General features: G+C 45.7%; 1 protein-coding gene and 1 pseudogene across 1 annotated transcript in view; one reads left to right on the top strand and one right to left on the bottom strand.

Moving 5' to 3' along the window:
- MUL1 (mitochondrial E3 ubiquitin protein ligase 1) overlaps window positions 1–3,757 on the bottom strand; it is a 9,423-nt gene extending 5,666 nt beyond the window's left edge. Inside the window, exon 1 of the mRNA XM_055261771.2 lies at window positions 3,492–3,757. Within this exon, the coding sequence (XP_055117746.1) occupies window positions 3,492–3,611 (120 nt within the window). The 5' untranslated portion in view covers window positions 3,612–3,757. The remainder of the gene's footprint in view (window positions 1–3,491) is intronic.
- LOC129472287 (small ribosomal subunit protein eS4-like) lies at window positions 3,719–22,771 on the top strand (annotated as a pseudogene).

Below are 22,771 nucleotides of genomic sequence, written 5' to 3'. Positions count from 1 at the left end.
CTAAAGAGGTGATGAGATACAAGATGTATATGAAGGTCACTCTGAGTTTAAGCTACTACTACACAGTAAGTGACAGGAGCAAGGCCAATCAAAATTTCTTAGCCACTTATACTGTGAAGATACCAAAATGACAGCAACAACAACTAACAATTTACTCATTATCTGTCTCCTTCCACTAGAATGTTAAACCCTAGGAGGGCTTGGACATTGTTTGTCCCATTCACTGCTATCCCCCTAGTGCTGAGAACTGTGCCTAACACACAGCAAGCATTTAATACATTATTTGATGAATAAATTAATGAATAAATAAGCATTTAAATATACTATGTACCAGGCAATATGCTAGGCACTTTAAATGCATAAACCACTTAATGCCCACACCATCCCTTTACAGTAGACATTATCATCACCAATTACAGATAAGGAAACAGGTTCAGAGAGGTGAAGTGATTTGCCCAAAGTGAGACAGCTAGTAAAGTATCCACCACAGGATGGCCAATTCGAATTTTAAAGGGGGAAGAGGGAGAATATGATCAGAAAGACCTGGAGTTTAATTAAGCTCCAATGCATCCACTGTGACTTGGGGCAACTTCATTTATCTGAGTCTCAGATTCCAAAACCGTAAAGGACAGGGAAAATGCAATTTCACAGGATTTTTATGTGGGTTAAATGAACTTTAAGGTGTGAAAGAATCCAGCCCAGGGGCTGGCACATAGGAGGCACGCAATAAATATGCATTCTCCTCACTATAAGAGATACACAGGATAGGACACAAGCCCCACTGTGGAAGTTTTGTCATCTGATCAAGAAAATAGATCTAGGACGAGCATGGTAGCTCACACCTGTAATCTCAGCACGTTGGGAGTCCAAAGCGGGACGGCTGCTTGAGGCCAGCAGTGCAAAACTAGCATGGGCAACATGCAAGACCCCATCGCTATAAAAAATAAAAAATTAGCTGGACGTGGTGGTGTGCACCTGTAGTCCTAGCTACTTAGGAGGCTGAGGCAGGAGACTGGCATGGGCCTGGGAGCTTGAGGCTGCAGTGAGCTATGTTTGTGCCACTGCACTCCAGCCTGGGCAACAGAGTAAGACCATGTCTCAAAAAAAAAAAGCAAAAAAAAAGAAGAAAGAAATGAAGGGCAGGAAGGAAGGCCAAGGAGAAAGAAAAGGAAGGAAAGGAGGGAGAAAGAGAGGAAGGAAATAGAAAATCGAATCTAAAATATTAAGAGTCCCAACTCTTTTTCCAGGAAGGGGCTATTTCATCCTCATTTAGGAACTGATTGGCAAAGGTTTTAAGGTCACCCAAAGATGAAACCTAAAGAGTTCACGGCTTCAAAGAATCCCACTTCCAGCCAACTTGAGGCCAGTGGTTTGGAATCAGAAAGTGAAGTATCAGTTACACAGAGCTAATCACTTCAGGATTAACTTGATTATTTAATCAGGGGAAATATAGGGCAGCTGGAATCTCACTATAACGCCACTGCACAGCAAATCTGGTTGCCTCATAACTTGGTTCTTTCCAGATTCCAAAACTCCCTTCATAGCAGGGACTGGATTTCACACATTGGTTTTTTTTTTCTGAGATGGAGTCTTGCTCTTGTCACCCAGGCTGGAGTAGCCCGGCCCACACATTAGTTTCTAAACCCTTACTGAAAACAATCTGATAATGAAGTTAGTCAGGTTTAGGAATCCATCTTTCATATAAACATCAAATTAGGTTAGGCCCTTAGCTCCTGTATTGTGAAACTTCAGCCAAAAAGAACCCACAAACATTTACTGAGCATGTACCACTTGTCAAGTACTGTGTTAGAAGCTAGAGGAAAGAGAATGGATGAATAAGACCCTGTCTCTAACCTAAAGAGGCCCATCTCTCTGGACCAGTCAGTCACAATAAAGCAATGTCAATCAGATTAAAATCCTACCCTTGGAATCAAAAGACCTAAATTTAAGTTTCAAGCTGACTAGCTGTATGGCCTTTCCTCCGAATCTCAATTTTCTGATTTGCAATGTGGTGGTAACTGTCATTTTATCTACTTCAAAAAGTTATTGTGGGCCAGGCGCAGTGGCTCACGCCTGTAATCCCAGCACTTTGGGAGGCTGAGGCAGACGGATCACCTGAGGTCAGGAGCTGGAGACCAGCTTGGCCAACATGGCAAAACCCCATCTCTACTAAAAATACAAAAATTAGCCAGGCATGGTGGCAGGTACCTGTAATCCCAGCTACTCGGGAGGCTGAGGCAGGAAAATCGCTTGAACGCGGGAGGCGGAGGTTGCAGTGAGCCAAGATCGTGCCGTTGCACTCCAGCCTGGGCAACAGAGTGAGACTCCGTATCAAAAAAAGAAGAAAAGAGAAAAGAAAAGAAGAGAAAAGAAAAGAGAAAGGGAAAGAGAAAGAGAGAAAGGGAAAGGGAAAGAGAGAAAGAGAAAGAGAAAGGGAAAGGGGAAGGAAAGGAAAGAACAGGGGAGGGGAGGAGAGGGGAGGAAAGAAAAAAATTACTGTGAAGAAAAAAATAAAATCAAGATGAAAATGTGGCTGGGCGCAGTGGCTCACACCTGTAATCCCAACGCTTCGGAGAGCCAAGGCGGGGAGATCACCTGACGTCAGGAGCTGGAGACCAGCCTGGCCGACATGGTGAAACCCTGTGTCTACTAAAATACAAAAAAAATTAGCTGGGCGTAGTAATCCCAGCTACTCGGGAGGCTGAAGCAGGAGAATCACTTGAACCTGGGAGGCAGGGGCTGCAGTGAGCCCAGATCGCGCCACTGCACTCCGGCCTGGGCGACACAGCAAGACTCCATCTCAAAAAAATAAAAAATAAAAATAAATGCAAATGTGTTGTGTAAACCGTAAAGCACAGTTCAAAAAAGAGCGCCGTTTATAAAAATAGTTGTAATATAAAAAGGAAGCGTCTGTAAAGCAAGGAGTGGAGTGGTTCAGCAAATGGATGTCTGCACTTGCTGTTCCCTCCATCTCCCGCTAGATATCTGCATGACTCCCCTCATATCCTCCTGGGCTCTGCTCAAATGTCACCTTATTTAAGATAGGAGATCCCCCTTTCTCCGGCATTCCATGTCCTCTCTCCCCTACCTTACTCTAAAGCATTGCTGATCATCTGTTACACCGCCTGATTTACATGTTTGCTGTCTAGTCGTACTAAAATGTTATCTCCAAGAAGGGATGGACTTTCATCTGTTCTACTCACTGCCTGGCGCATCGCAGGTGTTCAATAAATATTTTTCGAGTAAAGTAATGAAGTCAAGATTCATTCTGAGTCATAAGAGGGACTTGGGAGAAAAGGAGAGGAGCAGCCGTTATCCCGAGCCCGAATCCTGCCCCTCGCTCCTCAATTTACTGGCTGGATGACACCCTTCAGAGGCTGTTTCCTTTTTTGGACAATTTCCGACGATGGGGCGGCCAAGGTGAATCGTGTGCTCCCCAGGACCTGGGACAGAGATGACCCGGCTGAGGCCAGGCCGGCTGCAGCACTGACCTTGAGCTCTTGGGAGACCTGGGCCTTCTGCCGGTACACGGAGTACAGGACGGCGGTGACCACAGAGGTGGTGCCCAGAAGGATGAACTGACACAGCGAGGGCCGCCCTCCGCTCTCCATGACGGCGGCGAGCCCCGGTGGCCGACTGTGACGCGGAGGATAGGCCTGGTGACCCCCGACTCTCCACTTCCTTCCGACCAGGACCGCACCCGCTGGCCTAACCGGACCGGAAACTCGAAATCAGTCGCCCAGCGATGACGCACGACGCCGGAACCGGAAGCGGGGGCAAGGGGTTGTAGAGCGAACCGGAAGGTGGGGTTGCCCGGGTGACAATCAAGCTGCTGCGGCCTCCGGGGAGATCCTGTCTCCCCAGCCGGGTGTCGGAGAGCGACTGGGGAGCTGAGCGACCACCCACCGCTCCGTGGCCGTCCTCTTCGAAACGTGGCGCACCGGCCATAACTGACTCGCCCATCGCCCTGGTCTGCGTCCCTCTGGTTTCCTGAGGTTACTGGGCTGTTTGATGGGTTATTCCATGTCTTCGCCATTAGATTGGCAGGAAATAAAATAATTGTGTATTAAACTCTTATGAATAATATACGTTTAACTTTCAGAGCAAACTCTAAAGACTTGGAATTTATTCTGGCCACTTTACAGATGAGAAAACTGAGGCCATAGAGGTTAGGGAATGATGTGCTTGAAGTCTAGTGAGTGCTAGAGAGGAATTTACCCAACTCCAAATCCCTCAACTCTACCCCAAGAGGGCAGATTATATCACCAAAGTAGCCCCTTAATTTGCAATCACCACATAGAGCAACGTATTTATTAAATAATAATTACGGCTACGTTTAGTGCCTATTATGTGTCAGGTTCAGGGTGGGGGGAGTTTTGCAGGCACCATCCCACTGAACCTTCACAACACAGCTATAATGCAGATTACAGATGAGGAAACTGAGGCTCAGGTAAGTAACTTGCTCAGTGTTCTACAGCTAAAAGCAATAGGGATGGCCGTCAAACCCAGGGGATCCTTCTTCAGAGACTGTTCCCTGATCTCTGTAATGCATCTCCTTTCTAAAATAATCGGAGATAACCCAAATCCTTCTTCTAAACATCAGCATTCATTGAGCTATCTCCTACAGGTTATGCTTTGATTTTTTTATTTGAGACAGGGTCTCGCTCTGTCGCCCAGGCTGGAGTGCAGTGGTGCAATCATAGATCCCTGCAGCCTCCCACCCTGCGATCCTCCCACCTCAGCCTCCCCAGTAGTTAGGACTAGAGATGCACACCACACCCGGCTAATTTTTTTTTTTTTTTTTTTTTTTTTGTAGAGTCAAGGTCTCACTATGTTGCCCATGCTGGTCTGGAACTCCTGGCCTCAAGCGATCCTCCTGACTTGCCCTCCCAAAGTGCTGGGATTACAGGTGTGAGTCACCATGCCAAGCCTAAATTCTTGTATTTTCATGTTTACATGTATGAGTATTTATGTAGAGAGAATTTCTAAAGATAGAATTGCTATGTCAATGGGTGTGGGCACCGTTAATCTTGATCAACATTGTCTAATTTTTCTCCATAATGTCCAATTTTACATTTATGAGCAATATGTGGGAATTTCTTTTCTTTTTTTCTGGAGACGGAGTTTCCCTCTGTAGCCCAGGCTAGAGTGCAGTGGCGTGATCTCGGCTCACTGCAACTTCCGCCTCCCAAGTTAAGTGATTCTCGTGCCTCAGCCTCCCAAGTAGCTGGGGCTACAGGCGTGCACCACCACGCCCAGCTAATTTTTGTATTTTTAGTAGAGACAAGGTTTCACTATATTGGCCAGACTGATCTTGAACTCCTTACCTCAAATGATTCGCCTGCCTTGGCCTCCCAAAGTATTGGGATTACAGGCATAAGCCACTGCGCCTGGCCGGGAATCTCTTCACCCACACTTTTGCTAACAAACTTTTTGACAAGTTCTATTAAAAATTTAAGGTTAGACCTAATTTTGTGTGTGTGTGTTTACCAAATTCATGATCATCCCTTGGGTTGAAAATCATCAAAGATATCTCAGAGTGTTAACAATCTAACGATTCTAACCCTATTCTTATAGAAAGTGATTCTTACTTGACCCCAATTATATTTAAGGAATGGAGTTTAAAACTGTTATATATAACAGGCTGATTTAATAAAGATATTTTACGTTTATGGAGCAATCTTCAGTTTTTAGACACATCATCTGTAGTTTTTAGACACATCTTACCTAGTGGCCTGATTCAATGTATGTAAAATTTGTCCTGCCAGGCCCAACATTGTTTTTAATAACAAAATGAGAGTAAGCTAAATGTTATCAATAGTCAATTGGTTGAGTAAATTTTTTAAATATGTGTATGTGTGCATAGTCAAGTGAAAAAGCAAACTGCAAAACTAAGGAGGAACCCCATTTATTTTTAAAAGGAGAGAGAAGAGTATACTGTATATATTGCATGTCTCCAGAAGGATTCACAAAAAGCTGATAATAATTGGTTCTTTCCATAGAAGGGAATGGAGTGGCTAGAGAACACAGAAGGTGACTTTTCACTCTGTTGTATCTTTTGAGTGTGAATGTACAGCATATTTTGAATTAATAAAACTAGAATTAAAAAGCAGCCAGGCGAGGTGGCTCACGCCTGTAATCCCAGCACTGTAGGAGGCCAAGGCGGGTGGATCATCTGAGGTCAGGAGTTCAAGACCAGCCTGGCCAACATGGTGAAACCCCGTCTCTACTAAAAATACAAAAAATTAGCCGGGCGTGGCCAAGCGCTGTGGCTCACGCCTGTAATCCCAGCACTTCGGGAGGCGGAGGCGGACAGATTGCCTGAAGTCGGGAGGTCTGGAGTTCAAGACCAGTCTGACCAACATAGAGAAACCCTGTCTCTACTAAAAATACAAAATTAGCCAGGCGTGGTGGCACATGCCTATAATCCCAGCTACTCGGGAGGCTGAGGCAGGAGAATCACTTGAACCCGGGAGGCGCAGGTTGCAGTGAGCCGAGATCACGCCATTGCACTCCAGCCTGGGCAACAGAGTGAGACTCTGTCTCAGAAGAAAAAAAAAAAAAAGAGCATGTTATGTACTTCACAGCCAACAATTACAGAGAGCCTCCTGCATCCAAGGTTCTAGGCTGGGCATTAGGAGATACACCTTATATAGCCAGCCTCTTCCCTCTGACTGGTTAGGGCCTTGTGGGGAGGTAGACATGGACAGTTACAGATTGCCCCAGGTCCAATGAAATTAGGACAACCAAAGTGCCACAGTAGGGAGATGCTGTTTATTTCCACCAGGGAAGGAATTTGAGTTCTGTTAAGAGAATGGAGGGTGGAGTGGCTGGGATGGAAGTAGGAAAGGCCTTTCATGAAGAGGGGGAAAAAACAGCAAAGGTACAAAGCTACCAAGAGTTGGCCCAGTATAGCTAGAGCCCAGGATGTGCGACAGAGAGCAAGGAGCAAGTAATTGAAAAGGAGGGTTGAGGCCAGATCCTGTAGGTCCGTGTAAACGCCAAACCAAAATTTTAAACATCATTTTGGGGATGGTATCCATTCCAGTAAAGCTTTTTGAGGATCAGCAAGGGTGCAACCTAACCTGTTTTTTAAAATATATATATAATCAAAATTCTTGTATCCTTAGGTTACAGCAAGGAAGAGAGCAAAAAGGGGTCCTTAAAACAGGCAGGGTGCTCCACTGCAGTAAGTTAGGGGTCCTTGCTTACAGGTTCTGGCTATTTTGGGCCTCCTTGTTTTATTCTCTGGGCCCTTTATGAGTTCCTTGGGAGCTCATTAAAGCCATCACTCTTAAATGACACAGTTTGGTTTTAAATAACCCTTCCTTTTTTTTTTTTGCCAAAGGCTGAAATCCTTCATTAGCTATGCTGAGCACAGTCCTATTGGGACAGTCTGAAATTTACATCATGTGGACCTTGTTAGGAGCGATGAGAGATGGGCAATTTCCGCTGCAGCCAGATTTCCCTAGGGGACCATTCCCAGCCTGGAAGGCTGTCCTCACTGAATCACAAGTTAAAGATGAGCCTCTGACTTCAAGAAAGGGAGGTAAATTCTAAGGCAGGAGGCAGAGCTTCCTGGGAGAAACAGAGTTACTAAGGACAATGCCACTGGGGGCATTTCACTTTAGATTTAATTCAGATTTCCCCTCGGAGGAGCAAAAATTCCCTGTGAGTCACTGGGTAAATGCCTCTTAAGCATTCGCCAAGGTCCGGGGACCAAATAGGTGTGAGAGTGGCGTCTTAGCACCTGCACTGACATTGCCCACAGGTGCCACAGGAAACAGGAAATGAAAAAGATGTTACTAGCAGCATCAGCTGGTCACTCAGTTTCCTTCCAGAATGTTCTCTTGGGAGAGCACCTGACATAAGAATTATCTAATAAAGTGAACATATTTTTAGTGAGCATTTATCCTATGCAATGTACTCTCCCAGATGCATGGTGGGACACAGGGGTAATGTACAGGATGGTGCTCCCTGGCCTTATGGAAGGTACAGGGGAGACTTTTTATGATTTAATCCCCACCTATTTGTGAAAAAAAATCTGAGATAACTTCATTAAGTGGAACACATCATAAGATAGATGTATTAAAAATAAATAGGGCTGGGCGTGGTGGCTCACGCCTGTAATCCCAGCACTTTCGGAGGCCGAGGCAGGCGGATCACTTGAGGCCAGGAGTTTGAGACCAGCCTGGCCAACATGGTGAAACCCCATCTCTACTAAAAATACAAAAAAAAATTAGCCAGGCATGGTGGCACACGCCTGTAATTCCAGCTACTCAGGAGGCTGAGGTTGCAGTGAGCTGAGATTGCACCACTGCACTCTAGCCTGGGCAACAGAGCAAGACTCTGTCTCAAAAAATACATACATACATACATACATACATACATACAGGGCCGGGTGCAGTGTGGTTCACGCCTGTAATCCCAGCACTTGGGAGGCCAAGGCTGGTGGATCACTTGGGGTCAGGAGTTTAAGACCAGCCTGACTAACATGGTGAAAACCCGTCTCTACTAAAAGAATACAGAATTAGCCAGGCATGGTGGTGCAAGCCTGTAATCCCGGCTACTTGGGAGGCTGAGGCAGGAGAATCACTTGAACCTGTGAGGCAGAGGTCGCAGGGAGGAAGAGGTTGCAGGGAGGCAGAGGTTGCAGTGAGCCAAGATTGCACCACTGGGTGACAAGAGCAAAACTCTGAAGAAAGACACAGAGAGAGAGAGAGAGACCAGGCACAGTGGCAGGCAGAGAGAGAGAGAGAGGAGAGAGAGAGAGACTAGGCACAGTGGCTCACACCTGTAATCCCAGCACTTTGGGGAGGGTCACATGAGCCCTTTTAAGGTTATAGTGAGCTATGGCGGCACTGCTGCACTCCAGCCTGGATGACAGAGTGAGACTCTCTAAAAAGAAAAGAGAAGAGAAGAGGAAGGAAGGAGGGAGGGAGGAAGGAGAGGGGGAAAAGAAGGGAAGGAAGGAAGGAACTCAGCTAAAATAAAAGGAGCAGGAAACTGGTGATAGACACCTAAGATTAGTTAATCACACAGTTGGACACCAACCTTGACTGTGAGCTTCCCAATAACCATGGCAAAAAGGAAATGTGTTGGGGTACAAGCTAATGAAGATGGTGCAAGCACTCAAAAGATTCAATTCGGCCAGGCCCAGTGGCTCAGGCCTGTAATCCCAGCACTTTGGGAGGCTGAGGCGGGCAGATCACGAGGTCGAGAGATGGAGACCATCCTGGCCAACATGGTGAAACCCCATCTCTACTAAAAATACAAAAATTAGCTGGGAATGGTGGCGCATGCCTATAGTCCCAGCTACTCGGGAGGCTGGGGCAGGAGAATCACTTGAACCCGGGTGGTGGAGGTTGCAGTGAGCTGAGATCGTGCCACTATACTCCAGCCTGGCGACAGAGTGAGACTCCGTCTCAAAATAAAAAAAAAAAAGATTCAATTCTAAGCAGTCTGTGAAAAGTCTTATGAAGAGGAAGGCATTAATTTATCTGCAGGTCATAGAGTTGATCCACTGTCTATCCATGAGGATGCTGCTGTCAGAAGCTCATAGAAAGATGTAGGCTTTGAGGATTTCCCAAAAAGAGGTCACATCCAGTGGGGGTCACACTCAGGGGATTCATTTTCTGTCTCCTTTGGACCAGTGGGACTTACCCACCATTGATTGGCCAAAGGTTCCAGCAGCAGACAACAACGGGAGACCTTGTGGAAAGAAAAAAGAAAAATGGTCCATGAGGATGGAATGATGGGCCTTGGCCTCACCAGTCACTCCTTCACTCGGAAGTTCCTCAAATCAGTGTTATGAGCCAGGCAGTGTATTTTTTTTTTTTTTTTTAGACATAGTCTTGCTCTGTCACCCAGGCTGGAGTGCAGTGGCACAATTTCAGCTCACCGCAACCTCTGCCTCCTGGGTTCAAGGGATTCTCCTGCCTCAGCCTCCGAGTAGCTATGATTATAGGCACCTGCCACCATGCCTGGCTAATTTTTTGCATTTTTAGTAGAGATGGGGTTTCACCATGTTGGCCAGGCTGGTCTTGAACTCCTGGCCTCAAGTGTTTTGCCCGCCTTGGTCTCCCAAAGTGCTGGGATTATAGGCATGAGCCACTGTGCCTGGCCTACTTTTCTTTTTGAAACAGCCTTACTGACCTATAATAAACTACACATATTTAAAGGTACAATTTGATAAGCTTTGACATATGTATACACCTGTGAAACCATTGTTACCAGAACACTAGGGGTTCAATCTGGGTCCTGCTGCTCACCACACAGAAGGCCAATTACTAAGAAAATGAGTATTGCCAAGGAAGAAAGCTTTAGGCCAGTGCTGCAACTGAGGAGATGGGAGCTCGGTCTCAAATCTATCTCCCTGATGGATTAAAACTAGGGCTTTATACAGCAGGGAATAAATGTAACAATGTATAAGAAAACAGGAACTCAGAAGGGACAAGGAAGCAATCACAATGAATGAGGGGTCCAGCATTTCATAGTTGGATGGGGTGATCTGGTGACTTTCAGTTCTTTGATCCTTTTTTTTTTTTTTTTTTTTTTTGAGAGGCCTGAGTTTCCTGAAGAAGGAACTCAGATAAAACAAATGTAAGGTTTAGGAACAGAAATGTCAATTTCTTTTTTTTTTTTTTTTTTTGAGACAGAGTCTCACTCTGTTGCCCAGGCTGGAGTGCAGTGGTACCATCTCAGCTCACTGCAACCTCTGCCTCCCAGGTTTAAGCGATTCTCCTGCCTCAGGTAGCTGGGATTACAGGCACCTGCCACCAAGTCCGGCTAATTTTTTTTGTTTGTTTGTTTTTTTGTTTTTTTGTTTTTTTTTTGAGACGGAGTCTTGCTCTTTCGCCCAGGCTGGAGTGCAGTGGCGCAATCTCGGCTCACTGCAAGCTCCGCGTCCCGGGTTCACGCCATTCTCCTGCCTCAGCCTCTCCGAGTAGCTGGGACTACAGGCGCCCGCCACCACGCCCGACTAATTTTTTGTATTTTTTAGTAGAGACGGGGTTTCACCGTGGTCTCGATCTCCTGACCTTGTGATCCGCCCGCCTCGGCCTCCCAAAGTGCTGGGATTACAAGCGTGAGCCACCGCGCCCGGCTAATTTTTGTATTTTTAATAGAGACAAAGTTTCACAATGTTGCCCAGGCTGGTTTTAAACTCCTGACCTCGTGATCTGCCTACCTCGGCCTCCCAAAGTGCTGGGGATTACAGGCACGAGCCACTGCGACCGGCCCCATGGCCAGAAGGGTCCATTTCTTTTTTTTTTTTTTTTTTTGGAGACGGAGTTTCGCTCTGTCGCCCAGGCTGGAGTGCAGTGGCACAATCTCGGCTCACAGCAACCTCCACCTCCTAGGTTCAAGCGATTCTCCTGCCTCAGCCTCCTCAGTAGGTGGTATTACAGGTGCACGCCGCCACCTCACCTGCTAATTTTGTATTTTTAGTAGAGATAGTTTTGCCATGTTGACCAGGCTGGTCTCAAACTCCTAACCTCAAGTGATCTGCCCGCCTCGGCCTCCCAAAGTACTGGGATTACAGGCATGAGCCACCATGCCCAGCCTGTCTTGCCACCCTTAATGCACACATGAGAGGCCCTAAAATAACTTCTGGTAACTTGGGACTCATTTGGAAAATCAGAGGAGGCGCCACAGACTGTTTTGGGAAAAACCTCTGTTTTCCTCATGAAACCCCAAGAATTAAAAGTGGATAAATGGCCGGGCGCAGTGGCTCCTGCCTGTAATCCCAGCACTTTGGGAGGCCAAGGTGGGCGGATTACCTGAGGTGGGGAGTTCGCAACCAGCCTGATCAACATGGAGAAACCCCGTCTCTACTAAAAATACAAAATTAGCCAGGCGTGGTGGCACATTCCTGTAATCCCAGCTACTCGGGAAGCTGAGGCAGAAGAATTGCTTGAACCTGGGAGGTGGAGGTTGCAGTAAACCGAGATTGCACCATTGCACTCCAGCCTGGGCAACAAGAGCGAAACTCCATCTCAAACAATCAAACAAAAACAGCAACAAAAAAAAAAGCAGATAAATCCCTCTCAAAATCAACGGCTCTGTTCTGTTTTGCATTGTGCTGTCTGATGGTTTGAGTTTTGGGGGTATCAGAAATTACTTCCCATTATGATAACTAGGTAGGAAATATACTTTAAGTGATGGCTAATAATAGTTATGGAGGGATACCTGACTCTTTGACTCTTTGACACTTGGATCAGAGAAGCATGCTCTTGGCCACCTGGAAGATAAGGAAATATCTCCACCCCCGCACTGGGAGATGAGACTCCCATGAGAGATGGGCTGATTACAAAATGGGCAGATTGGCTTTGGGTTGCCTTTCAATGAAATGCAGGGTAGAGACCGGGCACTGTGGCTCACGCCTGTAATCCCAGCACTTTGGGAGGCCAAGGATCATCTGAGGTCAGGAGTTCGAGACCAGCCTGGCCAACATGGTGAAACCCCATCTCTACCAAAAATACAAAAATTAGCCAGACGTAGTGGTGGGCGCGCCTGTAATTCCAGCTACTCAGGAGGCTGAGGCAGGATAATCGCTTGAATCTGGGAGGCGGAGGTTGCCGTCACCTGAGATCACACCATTGCACTCCAGCCTGGGCAACAAGAGCGAAACTCAGTCTCAAAAAAATGGAAGGGAAGGGAAAAGGGAAGGGAAGAGAAGGGAAAAGGGAAGGGAAGGGAAAAGGGAAGGGAAGGGAAAAGGGAGATGAAATGCAGGGTAGGCCAGGCTCGGTGGCTCATGCCTGTAATCCCCGTTCTTTGGGAGGCTGAGGCAGGTGGATCACCTGAAGTCAGGAGTTCGAGACCAGCCTGGCCAACATGTTGAAACCCCGTCTCTACTAAAAATACAAAAATTAGCTGGGCATGGTGGTGGGCGCCTGTAATCCCAGCTACTCAGGAGGCTGAGGCAGGAGAATCACTTGAACCCGGGTGGCGGAGGTTGCAGTGAGCCAAGATCACGCCACTGCACTCCAGCCTGGGCAACAGAACAAGACTCCCTCTCAAAAAAAAAAAAAAGAAAAGAAAAGAAAGAAAGAAGGAAAAAGAAACACAGGGTAGAGGCACTGCACTGTCTTCTCCCGTAGTCTTTCCCTCATTTTGGGGATCCAGGATCCAGTATAGAATGGCACCCTTAATTATGGGGATCTGTTTTTGCCTTCAGCTGCTTATTTGGCCCTAGAAACCAAGCTTTCCCAGCCCTGTTCCTCCAAGGGCTCCACCCTGAAGCCAGTAATCCAATTAAGAAACTGGCAAATGAAGAATCTTACAAGTGCTGAGTCTTCTGTCTGTGCATTTATGTGTGTTGCATGTTTATATATAAAAGAGCTCTGATTAATTGGCTTAGAATAATAAGCAGTTAAATATTTTGTCAGAGAAATAGAAACTTTAATGCCTTTTTGTTCATGTGATTTTAGTAATATTTTGGAAATAAAGACAGCTTTAAAGATGATTGGTAAAATACAATGTCTTGAAAATATAGACATTTGGTCTAAATTAAGGTCAGATATCAGACTTGCTAAATGCTTTAAGGTCAAACTGTTTCTTGACTTTTGAAAATTGTTCAATTTACCCACTTTGGAGCATTATATTAGCCATGCCTGCTAGCTATGCTAAAAGGAGTCAGACCTTATATTCATTTCTGTCTGATGTCCTAGGTTCAACTCCAGTACATAATTAAAATCGCTTACTTATCAGTTTTTTCACTCAAAGTAAAAGTTGCTAAGAGTTAACATTGTAACATGTAGTTGAGACTACTGGAGAGACAGTTTTACACACAAGGTGTGTAGGCAATGTGTTTTTGGTAAAAGATTATAAGAAGGCAGGATGGGCACGGTGGCTCATGCCTGTAATCCCAGCACTTTGGGAGGCCGAGGCCAGTGGATCACTTGAGGCCAAGAATTCAAGACCAGCTTGGCCAACATGGTGAAACCCCATCTCTACTAAAAATACAAAACTTAGCCAGGCATGGTGGCATGCACCTGTAGTCCCAGCTACTGGAGAGGCTGAGGCAGGAGAATCACTTGAACCTGGGAGGCAGTGAGCCAAGATCATGCCACTGCACTCCAGCCTGGGCGACACAGCAAGACTCCGTCTCAAAAAACAAAAAACAAACAAACAAAAAGAAGGCAGCAGCATGGGAATATGGCTTTTGTTAAAGGGAATGTAATTTTGTCTAGTTCAGAGGGTTTTAAATATTGTCTTAACAACAACAAAGAAAAAGATTGTCTTTTGTCTTAACCTAAAAGAGTAACAGAACAAAACTGAAGGTTTAAGCAAAGTGAAAGGGTTTGTAAAGGGTTGATCTTGTAAAAATTCTGTGGGTATACAGGCTGGACACGGTGGCTAACACCTGTAATCCCAGCACTTTGGGAGGCCAAGGCAGGCGGAACACTTGAGGTCAGGAGTTCGAGACCAGCCCGGCCAACATGGTGAAACCTGTCTCTACTAAAAATACAAAAATTTGCCAGGCGTGGTGGCACGCACCTGTAATCCCAGCCACTTGAGGCTGAGGCAGGAGAATCGCTTGAACCACGGAGGCAGAGGTTGCAATGAGCTGCGATTGTGTCATTGCATTCCTGCCTGGGCAACAAGTACGAGACTCCATCTCAAAAAAAAAAAAAAAAAATCTTCGGCCAGGTGTGGTGGCTCACGCCTGTAATCCCAGCACTTTGGGAGGCCGAGGCGGGTGTATAACCTGAGGTCAGGAGTTCAAGACCAGCCTGGCCAACATGGTGAAACCCCGTCTCTACTAAAAATATAACAGTCAGCTGGGCATGGTGGTGCACATCTGTAATCCCAGCTACTTGGGAGGCTGAGGCAGGAGAATTGCTTGAACCCAGAAGGTGGAGGTTCCCATGAGCCAAGATCGTGCCACTGCACTCCAGCCTGGGCAATAGAGACTCCATCTCAAAAAAAAAAAAAAAATTCTTTGGGTATAAACACATTGGCAAAAATTTAAAATAGATTATTTAGTTTTTTCCTTAGGTTAAAAACATTAAAATCATACTAACTTGGGGCCAGATTCTGGGCCCATGTGTCCTAATAACAGGGTTTTCTTAGAAATTGATCTACTGTTTGATGGAAAATCGTAAAGGGTTCTAAAAAGTAGTTTATGAAAATCTCATCTTACGGTCAAACTAATTAAAACTGGATAGAGATATAAAATTTTATTTTAAAAACCAGCTTTAACATTAAAGATGCACTAATGCAAACATGAAATTTGGTTTTCTCTTTTGAAGACGTTTTGTATGTAATGTTAAAAGATAATGAAAGGGTTTTGTTTTCTCCTTTGGGTAAATGGCAGGAAAAAAAAGGGAAGAGAGAGAAAAGAGACAGATTCAGTTGGTCTCATGCTGTCTTCATTGTGTCTTGTTTGGAAAGCTAAGTCTCCTCTATCAGAGTAAAGGTTTTCCTTTTAAAAAATTTTTTTGGAGTTACCATTTTGGCCAAATGATTGACTTATGGTGACCTGGGATTCTATTTTGTGATATCCAGTGTTTTAAACCTTTGATATTTGACAAACTTTCCAAAATCAAGTTATAAATTATGTCTCTTTCTTGCCTAATATTTTAGATATAAGCCCAAAATGGCATTTGGCCAGTGAGCCAGGAGTGCTGATTGGTCAGAGATGAAATCTTAGGGAATCAGGCCTGTCTTGTGCTCAGTCAGTTCCTGGGTGGCCACAAGATCAGATAGATCAGACGAGCCAGTTTCTTGATCTGAGTAGCGCCAGCTGATCCATCAAGTGCAAGGTCTGCAAAGTATCTTAAGCACTGATCTTAAAGCAGTTTAGGGAGCATCAGAATCTTATAGCCTCCAGCTGCATGACTGCTAAACCATAATTTCTAATCTTGTGGCTAATGTTAGTCCTACAAAGGCAGTCTAGTCCCCTGGCAAGAAGGAAGTCCGCTTTGGGAAAGGGCTGTTACCATCTTTGTTTAAACTATAAACTATAAACTAAGTTTCTCCCAAAGTTACTTCAGCCTACACCCAGGAATGAACAAGGGCAGCCTGGAGATTAGAGGCAAGATGGAGTCGGTTAAGTTAGATCGCTTTCACTGTCTCAGTCATAATTTTGCAAAGGCAGTTTCAATCCCTCCCTTTGGGTTTTATAACACCTTAATCTTAAAGTGTAGGCTATGAAGATGGGAAAAGGCCGTCAATCACGCTGGCTTCTTCCTGCTGATAGAGGACGGACATAATGGGAATGAGATTGAACCCCAAGGTGAGAAAAGTGGAACCGCTTTGCAACTGTCTGAGCGACTCACGCAGGCCTGGATGGGCTTTCAAGGCTTGCGTGGCAAAAACGTGAGTATCTCATCTATAGTTTTACTACAGTGTAACGAGTCCTAGATGAGGAGTACAATTCCCAGTTTTAAAAGCAAAGCTTTGAAAGCATTAGTTTGGGGACTTCTAACCCACAAAGAATATAGAATTTAGTCTAAACTGCAGAAAAAACCTCAAGAACAGCTAACAACAGTGACCTCTAGTTTTTCTTTTGAAGCATAATTTTTATCTCTCCAGTCCCCATTTTTATTAAAAACAAATCATGATGGAACTGATTTGTTTACAAAGTAAACTTTAGTCTTACTGTACTTGGCCTGATTATTTGCATAAAGTGCAGCAAGAATAATGATTTTTCACTCAGGCTTTTTAAATTGGCTTTGATAGAACTCTGTTCCCCTAGGAGGGTGGATCACCTGAGGTCGGGAGTTCGAGACCAGCCTGACCAACATGGAGAAACCCCGCCTCTACTAAAAATACAAAATTAGCCGGGCATGGTGGCACATGCCTATAATCCCAGCTACTCGGAAGGCTGAGGAAGGAGAATCGCTTGAAGCTGGGAGGCGGAGGTTACAGTCAGCCGAGATCATGCCGCTGTACTCCCTCCAGCCTGGACAACAGAGTGCGACTCTGTCTCAAAAAAAACAAAAACAAAAAAGTATCCCAGCTGAAAGACAACTGAGGAATCCTTTATTTCCATCTCCTCATTTTGCAGATGAGAAAGAGACTCAGGGACCTCAGGGCACTTGCCAGAGATCACATGGCGGGTAAATGGCAGTGCAGATCCCAGACTCCGGTGCCTGACTCCCAAGCCTGTCCTAGTTCACCCTTTCCCAACCCACAGGGTACTGGCAGCTTTCAGGTGACCAGCGGGCTCCTTGATAAAGATAGGGTTCCTGTCGTTCTCAGGTGAGGCTGGAGGTGAAGGTAGTTACAGGTAACCCACCAAGTTATCCTTTAAAACTCTGATCCCCGAATGCTCATAGAGACTGATTTGAGTAATGATTAAAACTCTGGTCTCCCGCCAAAAAAAAAAAAAAGGACTCATTTGGTAAATGAGTCTCAACTTCTCATTCTCTTAAACTGTCTTTCTGAAGAGCAGAAGTTCTTCATTTTTATAAAGTCCAATTTATCCATTTTTTTCTTTTATGGATCATTCTTTTGGTGTTGCATCTAAGAAATCTTTGCCTAACCTAAGGTCACAAAGATTTTTTTCCTATGTTTTCTTCCAAAAGTTTTATAGTTTTCGGTTTTACATTTAGGTCTAAGATTCATCTTCACATGGGCTGGGCACGGTGGCTCACGCCTGTAATCCCAGCACTTTGGGAGCCCGAGGTGGGCGGATCACAAGGTCAGGAGATTGAGACCATCTTGGCTAACACAGTGAAACCCCGTCTTTACTAAAAATACAAAAAATTAGCCGGGCGTGGTGGCAGGCGCCTGTAGTCCCAGCTACTTAGGAGGCTGAGGCAGGAGAATGGCATGAACCCGAGAGGTGGAGCTTGCAGTGAGCTGAGATCGCGCCACTGCACTCCAAGCCTGGGAGACAGAGCCAGACTCCGTCTCAAAAAAAAAAAAAAAAAAAAGATTCATCTTCGCGTGAATGTTTCCATCCGGTGTGCAGGCACTGTTTTCCATGAACCATTTCATGCCATTCTCACGTAATTTCTGCAAAGATATCAGGTATTATTTTTGCTCCCATTTTACAGATGAGGAAACTGAGTCTTTGTGAGGTGAAGTTGCAGGGTTTAACCAGCTCCTTCTTTCTCCAGAGCTATATGCTTAAGGACAAAACTATATTAGCTTTTATTTAGTTCATGTTATTGTCCCTAAAATCAACTTGATTAATCAAGTTGAGTCCACAGATTGATTGATTGATTGACTGATCAGGTCATTTCCTTCCTTGAATTACATGTCACTCCTATTCAAATACTTAGTAAGTGACCACCCATTTGGAGAATTGTCTAGAAACCAGGGTTCCTGGATTCTAACCTGGGCTCAGATCAGTATCGCCACTGGGAAAAACTGCAAATTATTTCTAAAATCATCTCTAAGGGTCTTTCAATCTTAGCATCCTAAAATCTCTGGGATTTTCCTGGGAATTTATATTCAGTCATTGCTGCAGTTGACATTTTTAGCCACAAGGAGGCACCAGGAGCACAGGATAGAGAAGGCGAAGCAAAGCGCCCTGAAGGAGGATCTGGGACCTGGGAATGGGAGGTGAAGGCGGAAGGGTGAAGGAGGTCTGGAGATTGAAGGGGAAACTAAGGCTAACTGTGGCCCACGCCGGGTTGTATTCAGGGGCCCAGTTCAGCCTCAGGCTTGCTATTTGCCAGCAGGCCCTGGGCCTGTCACCTGTAACTGCCTCCACCTCCAGCCTCCGTTCCCGAGAACGATAGGAACCCCGTGTTTATCAAGGAGCCCGCTGGTCACCTGAAAGCTGCCGGTACCCTGTGGATTGGGAAAGCGTGAACTAGGACGGGCTTGGGAGTCAGGCACCGGAGTCTGGGATCTGCGCTGCCATTTGCTTACCCGCCATGTGATCTCTGGCAAGTGCCCTGAGGTGCTTGAGTCTCTTTCTCATCTGCAAAATGGGGAGATGAAAATAGATGATTCCTCGGCCTTTTTCAGCTGGGATACTTTTTTTTTTTTTTTTTTTTTTGAGACAGAGTCTCACTCTGTTGTCCAGGCTGGAGTGCAGTGGCATGATCTCAGCTCACTGCAACCTCTGCCTCCCAGGTTCAAGCGATTCTCCTGCCTCAGCCTCCCGAGTAGCTGGGACTACAGGCGCCCACCACCACGCCCAGCTAATTTTTGTATCTTCAGTATAGACGGGGTTTCATCATGTTGGCCAGGCTGGTCTCGAACTCCTTGACCTCAGGTGATCCGCCTGCCTCACCTCTCAAAGCGCTGGGATTATAGGCATGAGCCACCATGCCTGGCCTCAGCTGGGATTCTATTCAAACTACCTGAAAACTAGAGAAAGGAACGCATCCTCCTTTTTGTGTACTGGGCAGACCATCTCAACATTATGAGTCTTAGTTTCCGCTGCAGCTAGAAAAAGGGAGTAATAGCTCTGCTTTCTGCACAGGACTGCCCTAGGCCCAGATAAGCTAATGTGTGGGAAATTGTTGTAGGCAGGTTAGGAATTCTCCTTTTCATTATTATTTAAGTTCCTGGCTTACGAAATGCAGGCATATTCTCAGTGTTCAGGATAGTACCTGGTGCTCATAAATATTTGCTGAATAAATGAATGAATTAACAAATCCAGTCCAAACTCACTCCCAATAGGTGAAGTCCTTCTATAATGATTCAGAGAGGGCCGCCCAGACTGCTTGAACACTTCCCTTGGTGGAGAGCTCACTACTTCTCAAGGAGTTTATTGTCAGCCATCTTGAATCTCTAACACTTCATCTCCTTGGCCTTGGTTCTGCCACCCAGAGCCTTTGCCTATCCTGAACATAGAGCCTTTCTGCACACCTCAGAAACTTCCTTTGAGTTCTGCCAACCATGGGGCCACCTAACCCTGATGGAAGGAAGCAGAGAAATATTATGGTGGCTGGAAAGGGCACAAGGTCATATGAAGAGCTTTTCCTCAATATAGGAGGAAGTTGTCTATGTGGTAGGGGATGGAACCTGAAGAGCAAGCAAAGTGAAGATGCGGGAGAGGAATGCATAAATATATGTCCCTCTATAAGACATAAGCTATAGGGAGGTGGATCTTGGCCTCAGCCTCAGCCAAACATGGTGGTCCCATCCCCCTTGCCTGGGATTGGCTTAGGAATGAGCATGGGATTCAGTTATGTCCAATGAGATGGGAAGGGAAGTCTGCTGAGGGGCTTCTCTTAAGCAGCACAGGCTGGAAGAGACAGTCCCTTTTCTGCCTCTGGTTGATGAATCTGAATGTGTTGCAATTGCTTAAGTCATGTTGCTGCCACCAAGACCAATACATGGAGAGGGGCATAACTAAGAGAATCACAGAGAAGTAGAGCTAGAGCTTTGATCAAACTGTGCCTGAAGGTGTTCTATGCCTGATTTCCTGTAAGTGAGATCATAAACCTTATTGTGTAATTCCAGCGAATTGGCCATTGGCAAGTACCACCATCATGAGCATCCTAACAGATATGCAGATTTTAAAAATGGACTGTATTAATGTGGGCCCATTTATTTATTTATTTATTTATTTGTTGAGACGTAGTCTCGCTCTGTCACCCAGGCTGGAGAGCAATGATGTGATCTTGGCTCACTGCAAGCTCCGTCTCCCGGGTTCACGCCGTTCTCCTGCCTCAGCTTCCTGAGTAGCTGGGACTACAGGCGCCCGCTACCACACCCGGCTAATTTTTTGTATTTTTTAGTAGAGACGGGTTTCACCGTGTTAGCCAGGATGGTCTCGATCTCCTGACCTCATGATCCGCCCGCCTCGGCCTCCCAAAGTGCTGGGATTACAGGCGTGAGCCACTGCGAATGTGGGCTCTTTAGTGACAAGTACAGAAGCCCAATTCTGGCTCGCTTCAGCAAAACAAACAAACAGAACAGAACTGTTGGCTCAAATAACTGAAAAGTACAGAGTTGGTTACATCCAGGGATCCAGAAAATCAGGACTCATCTTTCTCTCTCTGCTCCACTAACTCCATTCGTAGGCTGTCACTCCCAGATCATAAAAAGGAGACTGGACCCACAGTCTCACAGCTTTGCAGCCCCAGAAGAAGAAGACTGTTCTTTCCCAATAGTTTCAACACAAGTCTTGGCACTTGAGTCTCATAGGCTGCTTCAGGCCACATGTCCACCCATGAGCTAAGCATCAAAGCCAGAGGAGGAAAAGCACCAACTGGCCAAGAATGAATGACGCCCCCATTGTCAGATGCGTCTAGGGTAAGGTGTGACCAGATCAGTTCAATTCGACACGCATCTAATTTTAATTTCTATGTGACAAGCACAATCCCAGGTACTGCTGCCCAAAGAAGGGGAAATGAATTCTGTGTCTATTCCACCAACCATAAGACAAGTCAGAAAGACAGGAGCTCTGAGAGAGTGGCAACTGACATCCACCTGAGTTATAACCAACACGCACCACGTTTCCTAATGAATCGCTGGTCCTGGAGCCACGTCAGTTACTGGAAATTGTGAAATGGGCCACATCTACTTTCTTAGCCTCTGTAGAAACCCACTGAGTTTGATTCAGTTGTCTGTGGGCCTGTTTTCTTCAGGATGTGTTCATTTAATTTAATTTAATTTTTTTATTTTTTATTTTTAGATGGAATTTCACTCTTGTTGCCCAGGCTGGAGTGCAATGGTGTGATCTCGGCTCGCTGCAACCTCCGCCTCCCAGGATCAAGCAATTCTCCAGCCTTAGCCTCCCAAGTAGCTGGGATTACAGGCACCCACCACCACGCCCAGCTACTTTTTTTGTATTTTTAGTAGAGATGGGGTTTCACCATGTTGGCCAGGCTAGTCTCGAATTCTGACCTCAGGTGACCCACCTACCTTGGCCTCCCAAAGTGCTGGGATTACAGGCGTGAGCTACCATGCCCGGCCTGTTCATTGAATCTTTAGGGGAGGAAGGTGAACTTCTTTCCATGCCTAAGGTAGCCATGGCTTATGGTCCCAAGAAGCATCTGAAGTGGTAGCAACTCAAAGCAATGGATGCTGGAGACACTGACTGGTGTGTCTGCTCCTCATCCATCCACCAGTCCCCACAAGCTGAGAGTGTGTCTCCCCCTCATCATTTTTCCTAAGAAACAGAATTAAGTATGCCCTGACCGGAGACAAACTAAAGATTTGGATGCTGCGGCTCATTAAGATTGATGACAAGGTCCAAACTGATAGAACCTACCCTGCTGGATTCAAAGATGTCATCATCATTGGCAAGACCAGAGAGAATTTCCGTCTGATCTGTAACATCAGGGTCACTTTGCCATTCACTGTATTACAGCTGAGGAGGCCAAGTACAAATTGTGCAAAGTGAGAAAAATCTTATGGGTACAAAAGGAATCCCTCATCTGGTAACCGATGATGCTGGCACCATCCGCTACCCTGGTCCCCTCATCAAGGTGAATGACATCATTCAGATTGATTTGGATACTGGCAAGAGTACTGATGTCATCAAGTTCGACACTGGTAACCTGTGGATGGTGACTGGAGGTGTGAACCCGAGAAGAATTGGTGTGATTACCAACAGAGAGAGGCACCCTGGATCTTTTGATGTGGTTCATGTGAAAGATGCCAACAGCAACAGCTTTGCCACCTGGCTTTCCAGCGTTTTTGTTATTGGCAAGGGCAACAAACCATGGATTTCTCTTTCCCGAGGAAAGGGTATCCACCTCACCACTGCTGAAGAGACAGCCAAGAGACTGGCAGCCTAAAAAAAGCAGTGGGTGAAATGGTCTCTAGGTGATATGTTAACAAGATCTTTGTACCTAATTAAAAATAATGCAGCCTAAAAAAATTGGGGTGTATTTGGCCAACTGGA

This window comes from Symphalangus syndactylus, chromosome 22 (genome assembly GCF_028878055.3).
Source record: "Symphalangus syndactylus isolate Jambi chromosome 22, NHGRI_mSymSyn1-v2.1_pri, whole genome shotgun sequence".
Taxonomy (NCBI): domain Eukaryota; kingdom Metazoa; phylum Chordata; class Mammalia; order Primates; family Hylobatidae; genus Symphalangus; species Symphalangus syndactylus.
The sequence above is the reverse complement of the archived record's forward strand: the minus strand, read 5'-3'. Positions and strand labels throughout refer to the sequence as shown.